The 17499-nt window shown below is 36.7% G+C and overlaps 1 protein-coding gene across 3 annotated transcripts; it reads left to right on the forward strand.

The window, feature by feature from the left end:
• Nucleotides 1-427: 427 nt before the first annotated feature.
• pou2f3 (POU class 2 homeobox 3) lies at nt 428-16388 on the forward strand. Of its 3 annotated transcripts, XM_084115935.1 has the most exons (14): nt 588-723; nt 1118-1174; nt 3100-3134; nt 3643-3744; nt 4743-4757; nt 4994-5099; nt 5207-5295; nt 7475-7648; nt 10266-10407; nt 10535-10668; nt 12139-12303; nt 13690-13732; nt 13846-13960; nt 15414-16387. In XM_084115935.1, the coding sequence occupies exons 2-14, from the start codon at nt 1126-1128 to the stop codon at nt 15451-15453; spliced, it is 1209 nt and encodes a 402-aa protein (XP_083972061.1). In that variant the 5' UTR covers nt 588-723; nt 1118-1125; the 3' UTR covers nt 15454-16387. The 3 variants fall into 3 exon arrangements, with proteins under 3 accessions (XP_083972063.1, XP_083972062.1, XP_083972061.1); XM_084115937.1 differs by lacking the exon at nt 4743-4757 and having other exon boundaries at nt 428-723; nt 3643-3763; nt 15414-16388; XM_084115936.1 differs by lacking the exon at nt 4743-4757 and having other exon boundaries at nt 444-723.
• The last annotated feature ends 1111 nt before the right edge of the window (nt 16389-17499 follow it).

The following is a 17499-nucleotide window of genomic DNA, read 5'->3' on the forward strand; positions in this document are numbered from 1 at the left end:
TGTGGAATGAACTGTAGCCAAACACCCGGCCAGTGTTAAATTGATAAAATGTGAAAATGTGAATCATATTGTCTGAAAAGTTTTGAACTGAAAAGAACTGAAGACTGGAGTAATGATGCTGAAAATTCAGCTTTACATCACAGAAATAAATTATATTTTAAAGTATATAATAAAGTATGTTAAAAAAATAATAATAATAATAAAAAGATGAGCATAAGATAGACTACTTCTTTCAAAAATATAAAAAATAGTCATTTTTCCAAACTTTTGACCGGTATTCTGTATATATATAATATCCTATATAACTCATTCAGTCAAACCCATTCTCTTATAAAGCCTAGTAAAAGAAACATCATAACTCCAGCCTTTATGCATAGTGCTACATCTGAATAAATAGAGCTATGCCATGTTCAATCAAAGACCAGGCACACTTTAAGTTTGCCAGTGTACATAGACACAGGCAGAGTTGCACGCACGCTCTTATTCTCAAGCTTTTCGAAGTTTGCTGTCTGCCTATTGTTGTTTTATGCAAAAAGTCAGAGTCTGGATAGGACACACCAGGGCCTTATGCAAATGACGTGTCTATCGGCTGGTGTGGGATACTGGAGAGGTGAATGCTCTTCTACTAACCCACTTTGCTAAATGTGTTTCTCTGAGAAAAGCACCACAGAAGCAGGGATTTAATCTACAGAGCCTGGATCCGTAGATCTTTGCTTTTATAAGGTAAGTGTAGATGTACTTCTCAAAGTTTTTATAGAAATGCTTAATTTCCCAGATTCCTGCTTACTTCTCAAGCGGAGACCGTTTTGTGGAATCATATTGTTTTGCATTGTACCTGTACACAGCTCTAGATATTGACAAATTTAAATGTTTTTGACTAGAAGAGATTAGGGTGGAGAGACAGAGTGATTGTGGTGAATGGTGAATGGTGAATGGGGATACCCTTGCTCTTATGAATATTACAACAAGCCCTTTACATAAAGGAGACCATTTGAAAGCTGGACACATTAGAATAAACCTCAAGATCATTTTACTGGCTGGGCCCGGGCATGAATTGCCTCAGTGTCTGCATAAAGTTGTGATCCTGTAGGAAAATCAGCTGTATTTATCATTACAGATATTAAGATGAGCACAGAGGCTGTTGAACAGACAGAATCTCAGCATGAACCAGCTGGTAAGGAGCCTTTTCACTCTCTGGAATACTGTCAATTGCCTTGAAATGGAACAATTACCTCTTAACTAATGCATGGTGACATTTGAATGTAAATAACATGGAAATATAAGTCAATAAATTATACGGCAATTATATATATTTTTAAAGTTGTAAAATAACAATTTGTGGCACGAAACTATTATAAGTGAGGTTTACAATATTTAAAAACTATAAAATATGACATAAATGTACATTTGAAAATATTCTGTGCTACATTACCAAACATATTTGATTATTTTCTTAAATATTTTAAATAATTTCACTGCTTTTATGTCCAAATGTGATTTTTTTGGGGGTATTTTCTTACAAATTGTCTATTTCCAGTTATTGAGCCTTTATTATCTGTGGTTAAATGTGTTAAATGTTAAATGGATAAACACAGTGTTTGTGATTCACCTTTACGTTCACTAGAAATGAGGATCATAATTTCACGAACTGCCATCGGGCTTCTTTACAATAACCGTTTGTGGTTATGACCAAAAGTTTAACTCTTTGTGTTGATGGGACACTGGTCACGCTCTCAGGCAAGTTTGTACAAATGGCTTTGTGCCAACCTTAGGAGTGCATTTATTTCTATACATTTTCTTTTTACTTTTTATTTGTCACCCCATAAATTGGGATTGTACTTAAAAAAGGCATTCTTATGTATTGTTGAATACCGAGTACAGAGTGCATAAGGCGTCTAGGTGTGTGATGCATGCAGGCTGATGGATGTGAAGTCTACCAGGATGTATGTGGCGGTTTGTTTGCAGTGAAGCGCTCATAGCCTCAGGCACTACTGAATCTTGGTCTGGTTACAATGACTTCTGTACGGAACCATCTCGCTCAAATGAGGAACCTGAGAGAAATGAGAATTCAGAGAGAGCAGTGTGTTGTCCCTCATTGTTAAATATATATTTAATTTATGTTCCATCACCTCTGTGGTGTGAAATGTTTGGATATGGATTAGGGTTCAGGTTAGACCTATCAGATGTCCCATCAGGTCATGTGATACCTACAAATATTTGGATTGTACAAAAGAAATGTTGTTCATGTTTACAAACACCTTTATATGAGCCTACATGAAAACTAATGAAAGTATATCTAAATCAATTTTTTCCACTGTTTTGTAGTAAGGACATTTTATTGTTTTGGACTTGTACAATTGCTATTAAGTATCATCACAGTTTATGTGCAAACACGTATGACTGGATGACTATAACCATTCTGACTTTAAAATCAAGGATTTTAACGAAGTATAATGCAACCAAAATGAAGGAAATGGGTCACGGCAGGTTTTATAATCATAATTATATGTGTGTGTGTGTGTGTGTGTGTGTGTGTGTGTGTGTGTGTGTGTGTGTGTGTGTGTGTGTGTGTGTGTGTGTGTGTGTGTGTGTGAGCGAGAGAGAGAGCGAGAGAGGGAGGAGGGAGGGGGGAGGGGGGGTGGATAAGAGATGCACCTGGAGGTCTGTAAGTATTCAAATGTGAAGGCCTCTAAAAGTTGCCATGGAAACTCATTTGCATGATCTGATGATTTCCATACTGGAAGTTTGGCTCAGGAGAAGGCTATATTTCCATATTGTGGAGTGAGTGAGTGTCGTTCTAACCACGGCCTCATAGAGATAGATTTGAATTTCAAATGAAGAGAGATTACCTGGTATTGACGACCTTTGAACTGCTGACTAACCCTCCTTGCTCAGTTTAATGGAACATTTGGGAGTTTGTTTTTATGGTCCATTATAAGTCTTAATATGAAAACCCCTTGAAATAAATAATGATACAAGTTTAAATGAATACTAAAATGTTTTGTAACATTATCTGGATCCCTCAGCTGGGAGACAGTCTGAATGTTTATGCATAACTTTACTTTAATGCTAAGTGTGATTATCTTTTTTGTTTTCCAGACATTGAACAAAATGGCATTGACTTCAGCAGACAAGTAAGTACAAACTTTGCTTTACTTAATATTCATCATGTGAAAACGTACTGTTTTGGTATTCGGAGCAGCGCATTGCTCCTCTCATGAGGTGAAACTCTTTGGGAGTTCAAGTGGAAACGGATTGAAAGATTACAAATGTTTTCTAGTGTTACACTACGTGAGACATTTGAGTCATTATAAATAAGCTTCATTAGTCTTTTAGATAAGCCTGTCATATGATCTAGTGGTGAGGACAGAGAAAACTTTCGTGCACAGGAACTAGCTTCAGGCTTCTAAGGGCATTTGCATACTGCGCCTGCGGGAAGGGAAGGAATGTTTGTTAAAGGCCCTCTGCAGAACGAGTCCTGCAGCCTTACTGGTCTCTGAGTACACACAAAGAGTGCATGTATACACACACAAACACACATGCCTGAGGCCAAAGCACAACAGTACACATCTTGAATTTGTTCATTAACAACAAATTCGAACAAATTTGGGTTATCTAACAAATTATTTGTTTCACGTACAGATAAAAACTGAGAACCTGAACGATTCACCTCATTCTGGTTCGTCACACAAGACATGCCACTTAACTCAGGGATCACCGGTGCCTGGTGGCCAGCTTACTGGGGTAGGTCTTTATCAACACAGTCAATGAGAACTCATGCACACACACACACACACACACACACACACACACACACACACACACTTATGTTTTGTATTAAGAAAATTAAGCATATTTAGATCATTAGGTCTTTTGGCATTGTTACTTTTTTTAATAACAGTTAAAAAGATAGTTCACCCCAAAATGAAAATTCTGTCATAATTTACTCGCCCTCAAGTTGTTCCAAACCTGTATGAATTTCTTTCTTCTGCTGAACACAAAAGAAGATATTTTGAAGACTATAGGTAACCAAACATTTGATGGGCCCCATTGACTTCAATAGTATAGAAAAGAAATACTATGGAAGTCAAGAGGGTACATCAACTGTTTGGTTACTGACATTCTTCAAAATATCTTCTTTTGTGTTCAGCAGTTTTGGAACAACTTGAGGGTGAGTAAATGATGACAGAATTTTAATTTTGTGGTGAACTATCTTTTTAAGCACCAATTAAGCATTGATTTCAGTCCCAATTCTCATAACTGCAAAAAAAAAAAAGTCATTACTGTAAGGTGAGAAAATGTTATATATTAAATATTTATTTTATTATTCAAGTATTTATGAGGAAAAAAATAACACATTAAATATATATTATTTATTCTATTATTTAAGTATTTATAAATCACGGAAGCATTTGTTAAATGCCTTTAATTTATAATGACTTATTATAACAAGTTTTCATATAATACAGTAAAAGATAATCTAATTAGAATCACCACTGAAAATAATGTAAATAAAAAAGGTAAAAGCATTATGGTAATGACATTTTTGAGAAAAGTCTGCTTAACGGGATAGTTCACCTAAACATAAATTCTGTCATCATTTACTCACCCTCAAGTTGTTCCAAACCTGTATGACTTTCTTTTTTCTGTTGAACATAAAAGAAGATATTTTGAAGAATGTGTGTAACCAAACAATTGATGGTAGAAGTTTTTTTTTTTTTTTTTTTTATAACCTCATACAGGTTTGGAACAACTGGGTGAGTAAATGATTTTCACTTTCAGGTGAACTATCCCTTTAACTGTCTTAAAAATTATTTCTTAATTCAAAATATCTTAATAGACTTTAAGCAAAATATTTTTCTTATTTTTTTCTTCTTGGATGCAATGTGACCTGAAAATGTTTTGTGTGATTTAATGCTGGAAAGTTCACACAAAGTGTAATTGTGGTGAAAGATAAGGCATGCATGTAATGGCTGGTGATTGGTGTTTTTAGGAGCTGCCCTCCCTGCACTCTCTGCCTCAGCTCGTCCTGATGCCTGGATCTCATCTGTCCTCTCCATCATCATTTCTCCTCTCACAGGCCCAATCAGGACACCAAGGTCAGTGGATGTACTGGATCATATTAGGGATGATGTTGCTCACTGAGAAAGTTATTTTTGTTTGACTTAACTACAGTACATACATGTTTAAATGCTGTTTCCTCCAGCACTGCTGCAGCCCAATCTGCTTTCCTTGCCATCCCAGTCCCAGACAGGACTCTTACCACACCAGCCAGGTCTCGCACTCACTCCTCAGGTACATCAGAGCCTGATGTTGGATTATTTCTTGAAATATATTAATTTAAAAGTGTTAAAAACAAACAAACACCAGAAACACTTTACAATAAGGTTCCATTTGTTAACATTAGTTAACATGAACAAACAAAGAACAATACTTTTACAGCATTTATTAATCTTAGTTAATGTTACATCAAAAGTTGTATCTGTTAACATTAGTTAATGAACTGTGACCTCACATGAACATGAACATTTTATTAACATTAAGAAAGGTTAATAAATGCAGTAAAAACATATTGCTCAGTGTTAAATTATGCTAGTTAAAGCACTAGTTCACCCAGAAATGAAAATTCTCTCATTAATTACTCTCCCTCATGTCGTTCCAAACCAGTAAGTCTTTTGTTCAACTGCAGAACACAAATGAAGATCTTTTTGATGAAAGCTGAGAGCTTTCTGTCACTCCATTGACTGTCTATGTAACTACCACTTTCAAGCCCCAGAAAGGTAGTAAAGACATCTTTAAAGTAATCCATGTGGTTTAACCTCAATTTTATGAGGTGATACGAGTGCTTTGTTTGCACACAAAAAAACAACAACAACAACATAATTTAACACTTTATTTTACTTTAACATTACTAAATATTAATCACCGACGTGCATTCAGGCAACAGCGTCTGCTCTCGTGTCAACATAACGTGTGATTCGTGGTCCTCTCAGGAACTCTCTTTGGAGATTAATATTTCGTAAATAAAATGGTAAATTATGTTTGTTTTTGTTTATTTGCACTCTCGCCGCTTCATACAATTGAGGTTAAACCACTGGAGTCACATGGATTACTTTAAAGATGTCTTTACTACCTTTCTGGGGCTTGAAAGTGGTAGTTACATAGACAGTCAATGGAGTGACAGAAAGCTCTCAGCTTTCATCAAAAAGATCTTCATTTGTGTTCTGAGGATGAATGAAAGTCTTACGGGTTTGGAACGGCATGAGGGTGAGTAATTAATGACAGAATTATAATTTTTGGGTGAACCCTGAAATGCATTATCTAACATTAACAGATGAGAACTTGAAAATTGTAAAGTGTAACCAAAACACCTGTTTATTCTTCACTGTTACTATTTTACATTTATTAAATAAGTCATCAACACTATGAAAGAACACAAATGAAAGTATGGGAATTATATAGTGACCAAGAAATGGTCAAAACTATCTTTCACCCTATCTTTTCAATATTTTTTTTTTTTTCTTGTTTATAGCTTTGTTCCCTTTTTCCATTTTTATTTTCAGAAGAAACATACATTTGGGCAAATGCCTCTAAACCTTTGATATATATATATATATATATTAATCGGTTCATATATTAGTTATTATATTGATCTACCATGATATTTAAACCTATTAACTTTTACTCCCCTCATCATAGATGTAAAAATGCACATCCAAACTTAAATAGTTGTAATTCATGAATACTTTGGAATACAGAGCTAAGATCTCTTTTCAAGGTATCTTTTTTAAAGAAGACACGCAGCAGATTATTTATATATTTTACAAAACAATTTGGACTCTAAAATTGCTAGAAAACCAAAGCCATGTGTCTAACCAAGTTTTTGTTTCCCAATTTGAAGTTGATATCATAAAATTGAGGTTCCTGGCACCTTTTTTAAATACATTTCTATCACAATGTCACTTCTATCACAAAACAATGGCCAAATATGGAACCTTGAGACTCGGACCTTTCCAACGATATGTTTTTTATCAAGTTTAGAAAAAGATTTGATAATGCAGTAAATTTTGAAACATGACACCATCCACTAGGGGGAGGATCCTGCTAAAAGGTTTTAAAGTACTGTTTCCATGCTAACGCGATGTCCAATTTCAAAACAGTTTTCACAGGATGATTTTTTTAAGCTTTCGAATGATAATTTATGATGATTTCTAAAATATGTGATAGAAAAAAAAAGAAAAAAACAGTGGTACTGTAAGGTCTTTCAATGAATTTCCATCATGGTAGTGAGAAAAACATGGCATTGCCATATTGACATAGACTATTACTGTAATGCCAGGGTACCAGGGTATTTTTTTAAGGGCAAGAGAAAAGGAAAACACTAAAACACACCAAAACAATAATACAAATAGCATGTAAGCAAAAAAGGGGATAACTGATTACCTAGACTCTAATAGCTTTATTTTCTCCTAAGGCAATGGGCAGGACAGGGCTGGCTGGCTCCTCTATGGATGGACATCTGGACATGTCTCACTTACAGGTCCCTAAACATGTGGGACCACCACAAGATGAGCCTAATGACCTGGAGGAGCTGGAGCAGTTTGCTAAAGCCTTCAAACAAAGACGCATCAAACTAGGCTTTACTCAGGTAAGACTCTGTGCCTGGTTTTATAACTGTTTTAGATGTATATTTTATGGTATTGAACAGACTATATGCAACCAGTCCTACTCGACCCCCTCCGAGGGGTCTCCGGCGTGGGAGGCGGGTGCTCTAAAAAGGACGCTAAAGACAGCAGCCTTTAGCATCAGTCGCTAGTGCGCATCTTGAGATCAGGGGAGTGAGGTTTACACGCACAGCTCTTACTGGCCTACGCAGTGTTGGGAAAGTTCACTTTCTACATGAACTAGTTCAAAGTTCAGTTCACAAATTTTAAAATGAACTAGTTCAGTTCATAGTTCATACTCAAAATTTTGAACTAAGTTCACAGTTCCAAAAATGAACTAGTTCATAGTTCTTTTTTCCATGTTGCTGCGAGATATTATTTTTAAAAATGATTGCCACAGCCTATATAGAACCACAGATAATTTTTTAACACTGAAGCTATTCGTCAGATTTTTCCCATCCTCACCGACCTTGTCATAAAACTCGTTTAAATGATCATACGATGCCTCCTTGCTGCTTTTTGTTTTGATTTGTAACGCAAGTGATGAGTCGTTCATGAACGATCCATTCATTGCGTCTGTCACGTGACAAATGAACGAAAGACTCGGAAGGTAAAGTAATTATTTATGTTCCCTGTAAACGATTTTTGACTGCATTATAATGATTTCTTAATTCAGAATATGATCAAGATTGCGTAGGTGGATGTGTTCTGGGAATTTGCCAGTTAATAGTATAACATTTAAAGCCCCTTAAATGAACGAAATTACTCGAAAAAAGATTTGTTCATTTTGATGAACGAGATCGGACAAGAGAGTCAGAGGTGTTTTTTCCGCTACATATTAAGGCCGGTTTACGGTGTGTTTTAGCCGGGTTTTCGCCTGGAAGGCTCTATAGAAATCTGGCACTCTATTGAACGAAGTTAAACTGAGAGAGCGTGGCGTTCACAGACACCAGAATGAACGAGTTCACAGTAACGTTCATCAGGCAGTAATACAGTACGTTCAGTTCACGTTCGCCCAAAATATGAACGAGTTCATGAACTATCGTTCAATGAACGCGTTCAGGCACAACACTGGGCCTACGACAGTTGTACTCACTCTCCTAAACCTCACTAACATCCGGGTCACGGCACCAGTTTTAACCGGTCCTACTCAACCTGCTCCGAGCAGGATTCGAACAGGGGTCTCCGGCGTGGGAGGTCGCCACGCGAACAAGAACGCTAAAGACAGAAGCCGCTAGTGTCAGTTGCTAGTGTGCCTCTTAAGGCCAGGGGAGTGAGGTTTACAAGCACAGCTCTTACTGGCCTACGACAGTTGCACTCACTCTCCTAAACCTCACTAACATCCGGGTCACGGCACCAGTTTTAACCGGTCCTACTCAACCTGCTCCGAGCAGGATTCGAACAGGGGTCTCCGGCGTGGGAGGTGGCCACGCTAATGCTAAAGACAGAAGCCACTATTGCACCTCTTAAGGCCAGGGGAGTGAGGTTTACACGCACAGCTCTTACTGGCCTACGACAGTTACACCCACTCTCCTAAACCTCACTAACATCCGGGTCACGGCACCAATTTTAACCGGTCCTACTCAACCTGCTCCGAGCAGGATTCGAACAGGGGTCTTCAGCGTGGGAGGTGGCCGCGCTAACAAAGACGCTAAAGACCGCAGCAGCCAATAGAATCAGTCTCTAGCGGGCCTACGTCCGTAACATACATTATAAATATCATCAGCTTCCGTTGAGTTTGGAAAATTCTTTACACAGTAGCCTATCAGAATATCTCTTCTCCTGTCTCTGAAAATGTCTTGGAGACACTCATTTTAAGTGGTGTTTAGTCAACTGGGTGACTAGGGCACATAACCGGAAATAAATTAATCGTACTATTTCAAAGCGGAAGTGCATCACGAAGCTCAGTGCAAGTAGTCCATCCCAGAAGCGAAAGACACAGATTGTGTTTGAAGCCGCTAAATTCTCATCAGATTGCATAATTAATAAAAAAAAAAGAAAGAATAGAAACAACAATTCTATCTGAAGACATATTAAGTAAACGTGTGAATATATCAATATTTCTCCCTAATGGACATTGTTTAGTGATCACAAATAAATGGGAGTGAACGTGATTGAATACGTACAGATATTCTATTCAAAATATCAATAACTACCGATTGATATTTTATAATTTTGCAATCCTGACAGAAATGAGGATATTGCTGTCATTGTAACCAGGTTTTATCATAAACAGTGGTCAAATATTGAAGCTATTCTGATTCAGTTTCTCAAGCTCAAATAAGAATGCTTTGTGTTTTACATGTCAGTGAATAAACAAGCATACTTAGTCAATTTTTATGTATTTTTGACTAATGAAATCCACATATATTGTGACAGTGTCGTTTTTATTATTATTATTATTAGTAGTAGTATTTTATTATTGCAATTTTGCATATTTCTTTCCCTGTCATTTCAATTGTCTTTTCAATTTAACGTCATGTGGGTATATCCACTCAAATTTAAATGGAAAAGGAGCCCATTTTAAATAGGCTACTCAATGTTGCCCAACCCTTTGTGGATCTCATCCAGTTCTCAAACTCTCCTGTGATGTGTTTGCAGGGTGACGTAGGTCTAGCCATGGGAAAGCTGTATGGAAATGACTTCAGTCAGACTACCATCTCACGCTTCGAGGCTCTCAATCTTAGCTTCAAAAACATGTGCAAGCTCAAGCCCTTGCTAGAGAAATGGCTGAGTGATGCAGGTATGTGCTGCTACTGCCCTCTAGTGAACAGAACTTAAAAATGTTTCTGTAAGCATCAGTTGGTATTTGTTTTGCGGACTGTACTCAAATACCTGCAGTATTAAACCTTCCCTTCACATCACCTCAGAGAACTCGCCATCCGACACCATGACCAACCCCACCACCCTACCACCCCTTTTGGAGGGTTACGGAAGGAAGAGGAAAAAGAGAACAAGCATTGAAACTAACATCAAGCTCACACTTGAGAAACGCTTTTTAGATGTGAGTTTGCCATTTTTACTCCTTTTTTGATGCTTCAGGCCCTCATATGAACATAATTTGAAAGAAATTCTCATTGTAGGGAGCATGACAGAAGAATGATAAAATGTTTGGTCCACAGAGTTTGCCATACAGAGTACAACAGTTTACGATAAGGTCTAACCCTAACTAATAATGAGCAACACATTTGTTACAGTGATTGTTAATATTTTTAAACATTAGTTAATAAAAATACAACTGTTCATTGTTAGTTCATGTTTTCTCATGTCCATTAAATATTATTAACAGATATTAAGAATTATATTTTTTCCCCCCAGTATTTCAATGTTTAGAAGTCTTATGCTCACAAAAGCTGCATTTATTTGAAAAATACAGTAAAAATGGTAATATTGTGAAATATTATTCCAATTAGTAACTATTTTCTATTTTAATATATTTTAAAATGTAATTTTTTCCTGCGATGGCAATGCTAAACATTACTCCAGTATTTAGTGTCACATGATCCTTCAGAAATCATTCTTAAATGCTGATTTGCTGTTATTATTGGTGCTCAGTTATTAATAATGGTTCTTATAATTGTCAATGTTGCTGGTGATATTTAAATGGAAACCATGACACATTTTTAAGGATTCTTTAATGAATAAGAAGCTCAAAAGAACAGCATTTTTTTAAATAGAAAGCTTTTGTATCAATATAAATGTCTTTACTGCCACTTTTGATCAAATGAATGTGTCCTTGCTGAATAAAAGTTTTTTTTCTTCAAACTTTTGAATGATAGTGCATCACGGTTTTGACACTATAATATGAAGCACAACAGTTTTCAACATTGATAATAACAAAAATGTTTCTTGAGCAACAAATCAACATATGAGAATGATTTCTGAAGGATCATGTGACACTGAAGTAATGATGCTGAAAATTCAAATTTGACACCACAGGAATAAATTACATAAATATATTCAAATAAACAACAACTCTTTAATTGTCATGATATTTTACTGTATTTTTGATCAAATAAATGCAGCCTCGGTGAGCATAAGAGACAAAAACATCTTAATTATTCGGTAGTGTAAATGTTGAAATTAACATTTACTAAGATTAATAAATATATTCTTTATTGTTAGTTCACGTTTCCTAATATAGTCAACTAATGTTAACAAATTGAACCTTATTTCAAAGTGTTACAATTCATTTATCATTTACAGTAATATAGTATAATTTTGTTGCATTTGTAATCTGCCACAAGTTAATTTAGTCAACTGTGTGCTGCATTAGCATGTGGAGGTTTAATCCTAAACTATCCCAAGATTTAGAAAACTATAAGATGTCACTACTTGCTGAAGAAAGTCCCCAACCTGCTCCTTTCTAACTTAGGGTAACAGGTCCTTTTCAGCAATGACAAAATGCATCAGTTTTCTTTCAGTGCCGCCTGCAGGCTGTGATACATAAACACACTTTATTCCCTATATCTAGAACCCAAAACCCAACTCTGAAGAGATTACGCTCATCTCAGAGCAGCTAGCCATGGAGAAGGAAGTAGTGCGGGTTTGGTTCTGCAACCGGCGGCAGAAAGAGAAGAGGATATACTGCCCCATTTCCACTTCACCCATGAAGTCTCACAACTACAACCCTCGTCTGGTGAGTCTGAGAAATCATTATTGATTGAGATGGGGGTCTGTCTTTTTCCTCTAGTAATGATTGATCTAGTCCTGAGGAAATTATTAACAGTCCAGTTAAGCTCCCCCTGAAATTTTGCAAAATGGTAGTGAACATGATTCATAATGCTCGTGGCATGCTTTTTTAGACACACCCAGTCATAAAAGTACAACCTGAATGGTGACCATCAAGTTTTATTACTAATAATCTCTGGTTCGACATGGATTGAGCCACATAGGGCAGATCTTGTTTTGAAGAGAAGAAAAGGAAGTTTCTTCTATTCTATTCTATTCTATTCTATTCTATTCTATTCTATTCTATTCTATTCTATTACTGTCATGAGTATGTTAGTTTCTTTGTGTTTTGGTTTGGTTCTGTTCCTGTTTGCTTGTGTTCCCGATCCTTGTTCGTTTCTATGGTTACTGTTTATGTTACGCACCTGTCTCTACTTCTGTTGATTAGCCTCCTTGTGTATTTAAGCCCTGAGTTTTCTTTAGTCCCTTGTCAAGTGTTAATGTTATGTTATAGTGTGTAGTGCTTCTTTGTTTCTCCCTGGGATTACTACAGCTAACAAATAACAATTTTATAATATTCAATACAATTATATAATATATAATATGTTATATTATATTATACCTTTCCATGGTTTGGGGTCAGTACAATTGTTTAAAAGAAATTAATACTTTTATTCAGAAAGGATGCATCAAACTGATCAAAAGTGAAAATAAAATTTCTTAAAATGTAACATTATATGTCTAATAATTCTAATTTCTAAATCTTTTTAACTTTCTATTCATCAAAGAATCCTGAAAGATATGTATCATGGTTTTCACAAAATATTAAGCAGCAAAACCATTTTTAACTGTGAAAATAATAAGAAAGAATAATAGTTGAATGTTACTTGAGCACCAGATCAGCATATTAGAATGATTTCTGAAGGATCATGTGACTGAAGTAAAGGCTGCTGAAAATTCACCTTTGTCATCACAGGATTAAATTACATTTTAAAACATATTCAAATAGAAAATAGTTGAATTGTAATAATATTTCACAAAATTACTGTTTTTACTGTATATAAATGCAGAAAATCATCAAAAATACTAAATAACCGTAAGGTTGACCCCAGACTTTTAAACGGTCATGTATTTTTATTATTTCTACATAAAAGAAATGGGACAAATGGATAAACACATTATGTTATAATAAACTTTAAATTAATAATTCATTATGTTGGCATGTTTATAACTTTATCTTCCTCCCCAAACTGTGTGTGTTTTAGAGGGTTTGTGATTAAAGGGATGTATGTTTTTCCTTAAAGAAATGTTCTCCACCTTGTTTCCCACTAATTTGATTCATTTCCTGTTTCAGCCTTCAACCTCACGCTCATTCAGTCCACTCGCCTCTGGAGGTGGTAAGTACAGAGCTGTTGGGATGACAAACCCCACTATTGCCATTGTAGGAAAATGTATTTATAATTTATAACCTTAATGTGTTTTCTGATGTTATAACACATTTTTCTTGCAGTGTCATCAAGCTCCTCCCCCAACAGCCCCAGTCGAGGCTCTTCCCCCAACGCTCTGTCCACCACATCCAGTCCACTGACGGCACAGGGGGTCAACCAGACGTTCAACACCACAGGGTAAAACTACATCAAATACCTTCCCTTAAATTACTTAATACATGCTGCCATCTTATGTGTAAAGAGGCCATATGATGATATTTTAAAAGGTCATTGTTTTGTTTATTGGGAATAGTAGAATAAGTTAACATGCTTTAATGTAAAAAAAAAATATATTGCCGAACCTCTATTCCCTGTCTATCGGAAAGGCTCTGATTGAATTCCAGTTTCTTCAAAGCCCCTCCTTCTGAAAAGCCCAGAGTGCTCTGATTGGCCAGCTGACCCAGTGCATTGTGTTTGGCCAAACACCTGAAGCGTGTGTCTGAAATGTAACGCCCCTTACCATAATAGCAAGCTTCAGCTTCTAATGCCCGGTACACATTGTACGATTTTGGGCTGTCCCAGATGAAAGATGACCAGGCGATTTCTGTGGTAGTGGCTCCTAAACGGTGGTCCTACGTCGAACAGTGAAAGAGGTTCAAGACGGCCGTTGTCACGCTCTTGCGACCAAAGATAGTTTGCGATAATTTTCTGACAGTGTCAGAAATTTAGCATGATCATCTCACAGTGTGTTTGCTGCTACAACCTACGTCTACTGACTAGCCAATAAAAATGCAACATGAAATGGCGCACTGATCAACGTGATATGACGCTAAAACTACTAACCTCCATTTGCAAAATTGCCATGCCAAATGGCCTCTTTTCCCTAGCTATGACATGTCCATATTCTCCTCTTTTGCTTCCTTTTTTTCAGTGCTCATAAAAACCACAATTGCCAAAGTGCAATTCATCTTGCTCTATTTGTTTACCACTAGCATATGCTGATGACATTTTATTCTTCTATGCTAACTTGCGTTGTAGCCTACAATTCAATAGGTGTCATCACCGCAGTCGGCACCAGGCAATCAAGCCGAGTGTGAAATCGCCCTAAAAATGTGGATGATCAAGCAGATTGATCAGAACCAACTTTGTAAGCATGACTTGTGTATAACCAATGTTGTACTCTCCCAAGTTCAGGAAGCTCTCATCCATTAAATGCACATTACACAAGCTTACTTTTGGGTTGTACTACTCAGGAACAGTAACCACTGATTCCTAATTTCATCAATTTTTGGAAGGCCAAATGAAAGGGGTTTGCTTTCATATAGAAACACACAGCATCTCAACAACATGGTATCAACACTACAATTTACTGAAGCCTTTCTTTCTTTGCATTTGCATTATGCTAATATTTCAAATTTATGTCATGCGTTTACGTAAATAATATCTGGACTTTGATCGAGGCATTTTAGGCAAGTCTGGATCAATGTTCTCTTTTAGAATAAATCCCTTTTGTAGGAGAATATGAGCTTTTTGCAGATCTTATACATGCACAAACAGATACATTACATACTAAAGGAAAAGGAAAACATTAAAAAGTATCATATGGCCTCTTTAATTAACCAGTCAAACTGACATATGATGAATTTTACAGATCCTGGTATCGCTGGAACACCACGTCATACCACCACTGAGCACCTCTGAAGAGCTCCAGTACCATCCGGAGGCAACAGCTTCACTTCATAACTTACCAGACGAGAGAGATCTCTGTGAAAGAAAGGAAATATTCATTCTGTAATGTTTACAACCTGCACTAAACGTGGAGGCAGAACACAGAGAACTACTATTCTGCTTCTCATGGTCTAATGTTCAAAATGCTTGTGAATAGAGCTTCACTGCTAATTACTGAAGGGAAAAAAAGCACTAATATGCAACGGCACATTGTTTAGATATGCAAACTTGCTGCAAAGAGCATGACAAACATGTTCGGCATTTTCAGGAGAGCTTTTAATGTGCGTGAAACCTTATTTCACTTTTTGTGCAAAATCTCTGTGCCAATTTTGTTGGAGATGAAGGTTCAAATCTGGCTTTATGTGTATTGATAACGATGAATAAACTGCTCAAAACAAAACACAACTTTTAAAAAAAACACTGATATTTGTATACCTTGTTTACATATTGCTTTATCATAAATTTGTGTCACTGTTGTGTAATTAAATGCTGAACATTGACAATTTCATTGACAATTTTAGACGCTAGGTCAAGACTGGAACTGCTGGCTCTGATATGTGCAGTTATTTTGAGAAAACATTTAGTTGATTGGTCAGCACAGTTTACAGTTCTTAATATATTGTTTGGCATGCACCTAGTTTTGTGTTTCTGAATTTTTCTAAGGATTTCTGGCAGGGAAAACATTTTATATGCCTGGTGTGGAATATAAGCATTTCACACTATTTCTTTTTTATGCAGCATTGTCCAAAGCATTTGAAGTGCCTTGAGTTTCACATTTTAGATTTACTGTATGATTAATAATATTATCTAGATATTGTTTGGTTGTTCTTTGCTTTTTTAAAATTTGTATAACACTGTTGTATATTTCAATTTCACTGTTATTAAAATTTGCACTTACATATGGCTCTTTTTTATATACTATTCAACACATGCATTTGGGGCATATAATTATGTCATAATTAGAAGATAGAAGTCAAATTTATGAGATGACCTAAGTATAATTATGAGATAAACAGCAATCAAACCAACAATAGGGCAACAACATGCAAGTGCTGTGACTAGTCTCAGTTTATCAAGCACAGTTAGCAAGGTTTTTATATATATATATAGAGAGAGAGAGAGAGAGAATAGTAAGTATTAATGGGTCAAGTGTTGACGAAAAAGATGCGTCTTCAGCCATTTCTTGATGTTGAGGTGTGATGTGTGCTCTCTTCGGCTCATCAAAGACCACTCAGCATTCTGGATCAGTTGCCGAGGTTTGACAGTCCATGCTGGAAGGCCTGCCAAGAGAGAATCACAATAGTCCAGTCTGGATAGAACAAGAGCTTGGACAAGGAGTTGTGTAGCATGCTCCGATAGGAAGGGCCTGATCCTCCTAATGTTGTATAAGGCAAATCTGCAGGACCGGGCAGTTCTAGCAATGTGGTCTGTGAAGTTTAACTGATCATGAATCACAACTACAAGGTTCCTGGCTGTCTTGGATGGAGTTATGGTTAATGAACCTAGCTGAATGGAGAAGTTGTAATGAAGTGTTGGGTTGGCCTGGACCACAAGCAGTTCTGTCTTCGCAAGGTTGAGCTGAAGGTGGTGGTCCTTCATCTTGCAAGAAATGTCTGTCAGGCAGGCCAAGATCGTCGGATGATCTGGCTGGCATAAGAGGTAGTGTTCAGCGTATGATCAGCATAGCAGTGATAGGAAAAACATGTTTGTCAATGACTGATTCTAGTGATGACAAGTAGATGGAGAAGAGAAGTGGTCCAAGCACTGAGCCCTGAGGCACTCCAGTATCTAGATGTTGCGACTTAGACAACTCACCCTTCCATGACACCCTGAAGGACCTACCTGAGAACACTGGAGTGTGGTTCCTGGGATGCCCTTCGTCATGAGGATTGACAGGAGGATCTGGTGGTTAACTGTGTCAAAAGCAGCAGACAGATCCAGCAAGATGAGTACTGAGGGTTTGGAAGCTGCTCTTGCCAGTCTCAGAGCTTCAATAACTGAGAGCAGGG

The sequence above is a fragment of the Abramis brama genome (assembly GCF_963993115.1).
Source record: "Abramis brama genome assembly, chromosome: 5".
Classification (NCBI taxonomy): Eukaryota; Metazoa; Chordata; class Actinopteri; order Cypriniformes; family Leuciscidae; genus Abramis; species Abramis brama.

What these genes read in the sequence shown, in the direction of transcription:
- pou2f3 (XM_084115935.1), top strand. Translation starts at nt 1,126, where the DNA reads ATGAGCACAGAGGCTGTTGAACAGACAGAATCTCAGCATGAACCAGCT. An exon ending in ATCTCAGCATGAACCAGCTG is followed by an intron (nt 1,175 to 3,099) that starts GTAAGGAGCCTT and finishes TTTGTTTTCCAG; the next exon opens with ACATTGAACAAAATGGCATT. An exon ending in TCAAACTAGGCTTTACTCAG is followed by an intron (nt 7,649 to 10,265) that starts GTAAGACTCTGT and finishes ATGTGTTTGCAG; the next exon opens with GGTGACGTAGGTCTAGCCAT.